Source organism: Rhea americana, unplaced genomic scaffold, assembly GCF_003343005.1.
Source record: "Rhea americana isolate MKP2758 unplaced genomic scaffold, rheAme1 scaffold_16, whole genome shotgun sequence".
Classification (NCBI taxonomy): domain Eukaryota; kingdom Metazoa; phylum Chordata; class Aves; order Rheiformes; family Rheidae; genus Rhea; species Rhea americana.
In genome coordinates, this window is record NW_028185705.1 from 8,336,241 (window position 1) to 8,341,495 (window position 5,255).

At 43.1% G+C, this 5,255-nt stretch overlaps 1 protein-coding gene across 1 annotated transcript in view; it reads right to left on the reverse strand.

Moving 5' to 3' along the window:
- Positions 1 to 4,166, reverse strand: part of PTPRG (protein tyrosine phosphatase receptor type G) — a 342,342-nt gene extending 338,176 nt beyond the window's left edge. Inside the window, exons 1-2 of the mRNA XM_085300014.1 lie at positions 4,092 to 4,166; positions 3,378 to 3,393 (exon numbers count right to left, since the gene is read on the reverse strand). Of these exons, the coding sequence (XP_085156140.1) occupies positions 3,378 to 3,393; positions 4,092 to 4,166 (91 nt within the window). The remainder of the gene's footprint in view (positions 1 to 3,377; positions 3,394 to 4,091) is intronic.
- Between the last annotated feature and the right edge of the window lie 1,089 nt (positions 4,167 to 5,255).

The window sequence follows — 5,255 nt, forward strand, 5'->3', positions numbered from 1 at the left end:
AGGAAAAAAAAATAAAATAAAAAGCACGTTTTCTAGAGCTTCCAGAAAGGGTTTTCTACATTGGCAGAAATGACCTCAAAACACCATCCAATATAAAACTGATTTGAGAAGATCTACACAGGGCTCTGAGGTAGCTAGTACTTAATCAAAACCTCAGTAATTTTACTGTCACAGTAACTCCCTAATAATGTGTATATACACACTTCTTTTCTCTCTCGTTTCTCTAAGAATGAAACCACACGTCTCACCATTCAGCAGTTTCCCTTGTATCTGTGCTGTGGTGCGAAGGTCACTGGCACCTGGAATCACAGCAAAAATAGTTTTTTGGTTTTTTTTTGGCCTGTCCATCACAATCTGGAAACTTCTTGCTATGAAAGAATATAGAATAAGCAGAAGTAATCAGTCCATGTCACTGTAAGTTTCTCTCCCCTGTGATCATAACATAGTATCTAAATCTGTTCATCACAGCATAGGTGCATTAAAGATATGCACAGATGTGTCTTTCAGACCACCATCACCAAGATACTCCCCCTGTATTTTCTACATTATGAGATGATACCAATTTGCATTTATATTTTGATTACATCTGACTGAATTCTATAATGTTCTGCAATTTGCTATGGATGAAATTTGACAYCATCAAAACAAGTGAGAGCTTTACCACTGACTTCAACAAGGATACGATTTCATCCTAAGTGCTCTGATAAACAGAGCTCTAAAGAAAGAGAGAACCATACCTTTACTGAATTGCACAATTTTAAATCAGAATAACCTTGCTGAAACCTACAGATTTATACCAATAAGAGTAGAATTCCCCAAACCATGGTTATMCCTCAGTTAAAGTTTATTGCATTACAGTTGAACAATATTTCACTGCTATGTCTTATTATGTAAAATGTCAGATTGCAAGTGGAGCTGGGGGCTCTTTTTCATACCTATGGCCTTTCTGCCTTTGTATCCACAAGCAGATTTCTTGCTGTCTTCCTTCCAAGCATCTTGGAGGATTTTGCATTCAATGCCAGTTGAGGAAATGGGGGAGGGAAAGAACATGAGAGTTTTTCATTAGCTAAGTCTTGAGTCCCTGAGGCCACCAATATATTATACCCAGTGGCAGTGCTGCTCTCATACCTGCTCACAATGTTCTGGGTTAACCRTAACTCATTTTAAGAACGTGTTCAAAATATACTACTCTGATACAGGATCAGTCACTTACCACACCGCAAATCCAACATGGTTTTGAGTAGCTAGACAGATCCTTTGGGAGCCTGGGCCCAAGGTCAAAGAGACTAGAAACACCCTTGGAGTAGTTCCATTTTGCTAAGAATTAAAGCAGATTAAGATGAATAGCTACTGCCTCATCTGTCTCACACTCCAGCACAAGAGAAGGTTGACTAGCTTTTTCAGGAGTGTGTTCTTCAGGGATCTGCTGGGATCCAGCCTGGTATCTGTCTATCTAAGAAATGGGATCTCAGTGTCTGTTACCAGCTTTCAAGAGCACCAGCTTTYTCACAGTTCCCTCTGGCACACCTGTGTGCATGTATATGTATGAGAGCGCACATAATATACACACACATGTATATATRMACATTTATATACACGGTTTCTTTGTCAAAGGCTTGGCRAGTTTTAAGCTCTGCTTTGTTTTACTTTTTCAAGCTCGGGAGCATTTCTTCCCTGCTCAAACAGGCCCTCTAGAAGAGCACCATCCTAATTGCCCCAGGCAGTTAGATCCATGCAAGCTTAATGGCTTGCAACTGCTGGTCTTATGACTGAATCTACCTGTCAGGGAGAGTGCTGGAACTGCCTGCTCTTCTCTGACAGCCCAACACATCACCTCTGAAATCCAATACACACAYCGCTTTGGGAGACCCAGATCGGTAAGTGCCATCACGCATCCGCCACCGTGTCGCACTGTGCAGTTCACCTTAACGCCCCAAGTCTTCTGCCCCCAAGCAACTACCGCTAATTCAGAAGTCCACCAGGTTCACCAGAAGGTCTGGTTATCCCCACCATGCCGCAGGCCCTGCGCTGCACCCACCGCCCTGCTGCCCCCTCCCAGCTCAGCAAGGCCTCCCTGGTGGCCCTTGCACCGCTCTTCCAACTTCGCTAACCGCAACCGTCATGCGCCACATCCTGCCGCCCTTTTCAGTTCTCACGTGACAACTGAGCGCACTGCCACAAGGCACGCGGCGATCCCCATAACTAACCCCCGCCCAGACGTAAAGCCCACGTGTCTTGTGGCCAGGTTTCAGTCCTCAGCCACGAGGTAGAAATACCACCAAGCTTCAGATCTCCTGGAATATTTAACAAGTTGCTGTGGAAGAGTTTAAAGGCAATTAGAGAGGCAGAAACTGGACATCTGCTGGCACAGCAGTGACTAAGTAAAGGTGAAATAACTTCTTCAACATTGTCTGGTAACTTCACAAGGAAAATTGTTTTCATGAATAAAGTCAGAGACTTCATCCAGGCAGCTTTCGGGAACATTCATATTGAAACCACCAAGCGCGGGCAGCACTTCACTGTGACGCACAGCAACAACCCCATTCCTACAAGGCTTTACAGGGAGGAAGACTAGGCAGGAGTGYGGTGCAGCTTCCAGGGAAGATGCTGGCCCATTTGTGTAGGAAGAGCTCCTCAAGTACTWACTAGTATTGCTGTTACCTCCCATGCGAATGCTTTCTCTGGAATAAAATCATTTCAATGAGATACTGGTACAACAGCAGCAATGTAAATAAACCAGTATGATTTGATTGTTTCATTTCCTTGAGAGGCCTTTAAAARTGATAAAAGCCTCCTTGTCCTCCAGAAGACAAGAGGCTGGTGTCATTTTTTAAATATATTATGTATACAGAATATTTCTGTATTTGGACACTTAGACATGTAGAGAATGTCTRCTTGAAAAAATTCACCAGCTCAAACTCAGTACACACAAGAGCTGTATTTTTCAAGTAAGAAATATAAATATGTTTTTCTAGTTAGGAAAATACCATGTCAAACATACTCCTCTTACAGGTAACAAATATATTGAAAGCAAGGTATCTAACAGGGCTGGGACATCTGGGAAAAGCCTATGAGAAYAAAAACTTTACTGATTATTTCAACAAAGTTGGAGGGAAAATTAGGGCAGCAGGGAAGAAAAAAGCTGGGATTTTTTTTCTCCCTAAACAAATGGCTTCATATTTCAGACAAGCACGGGAGATGCCGGGGGGGCTGGTGACAATCACCAGYGATGCAGATGATGGGATGTGTCAAGGAGAGAGAAGTGTCATGTGGGAAACGTAATTRAACACCATAGAAGGGGGGCCAGCACCTCCTCACCCACTCACATGCCAAATAGCAAAGCCCCAAATATACTACTACAGCTCCTACTTACTTACCTGCTGCTTGATATTCCTGTACCAGTCACATATATCAACATATCAACCTTTGATGGAGTGCTGCAGCATTCCAGTCACTTCCAGCCTAGCTACAGCTGTTGTCCTCTTTAGGTAAAGAAACTTAACCTAATGGGGAAGGGACAAAAGCTGGTCATCAGTTACAAATTTGTTTGGTTTACCCTGCAGTAAACCAKTTTTTTTTCTCATCAGGGTAGCCAAAAAGATAAAAATGTGTCCACAGCTCTTAGGTTAAAGGGATTCTTCCTTCTTTTTAGACTTAGCTAATGTTACCCACTCAGCTAATGTTACCCACTCATCATTATCACTGTCAGATCATATAAGCATCTTCAATAACAAGAGCGGTATTTTCTGTATTTAATACCTCCGGCTAGTTTTTTTTKTTGTTGTTGTTGTAAATTCAACAGGTGGGTAGACAAATGAACCTGGCATCCTTGGTGCCTGCCACAAACTGTCTCAGATGTGCCCTGTAAACAGCAGATAAACTCATATCTGCACTCTAGGGTGAAAGAGGGTGGAGGTGGGAGGGGAATAGTGACTTCGTCAAAACATTCCCTAGAGGTTTGGGGAAAACTTTTGCCCAAGGTGCTAAGGAAACACTGTCACAAAGCAGACACCCGTGGATCTGCTGGTGAGGACCCAGTACTGGCCCTCTGCAACTGTGCATCTAGCCATTGCCACAAGCTCTGTAATTACTTGCCCCAAGCCACAGAAATTTAACAGATTTGGTAAAGTCAACAGCTCCAGCACCACAAGAGGATTAACTGCCATCATGCCCTCTCTGCCTCCCCTTTCTGGTACACTGAGGGAAAATAAGGTTTGAATGGCCTCCTGAATTCCTAAGTAGGTAAGCAAGCCCTCAGTCATCATAATATTTGTGCGTTAAAATATCCACCAAGCTCAATAGCATCAGCTCCTTTTGCTCCTTATGCCCTCTCAGTGTTACGATTTTGGTGCAGTGTCTCCCCCTGCCCCATTTTTTTTCAGAACTATTTTTTTTTTATCAGAAAAAAATCCCACAGACTTYGAGTTGGAGGATCGTTAGAACCATCTTGGTGACACACAGTGAAGTATCCTCTTTTACTAGACGCTGTACCACATTCGGAAGGAGACAAGCCCCACCTTTAAGTTTACAATCCAAACAGTTCAATAAAACAAAGACAACTTGACCAGAATTGTCCAAAACCACCAGGAATTTTTTGGTTTCTTTTGATGYCCTTGATCTATATTGTCACTCTTGAAATTCCTCCTGCCTCAGGAGCACGTYGTGCTGCTCAGGGACAAGAAATATGACATTTCTCTTGCTGAGCTGAGAGTGGATTCGCTTGTCAGTCCCTTCCTAGCCATCTCCACCAGCAGAAGAAGCCCAGTAAAGCACACATTACCATGGCCTAGGCATTGCAGAGATAACGCTCCAGCACAGAACAGCATCGAAACTCCTGCATCTGGGTCTCGCTCAGAAGCGCCTAGGCACATAATGAGGTACGAGGAAGGGGAAATCATGCATAGCCACTCTGAAATGTCACACAAGTAGCTCCAGTATAGCAAGGTAATTCAGTCCGAATTTGCTCTTAAGAAGTGCCTATAGTTTTCACCTCTGCAGTAAAACCTCACTGGCTCTTCAAATGCTTCAGTGCATATGTAAATGGGGTAAAGGTGCATTGCCTAGCAACATCAATATACCAATATTTAATCATTTCTTTCCTTTTTTAAAGGCAGAGACCTTGACTATTGTGTCTGCAGTCTCCCTTCTCCTCCTTCTCCCTTACCACTTCTCTATCAGTGTCAGCTGACTTCAAGTTTTTACTTATTTGGATTAAGAAAAAAACTAAAATAGGTTAACCTTTAATGCAGGGGAAG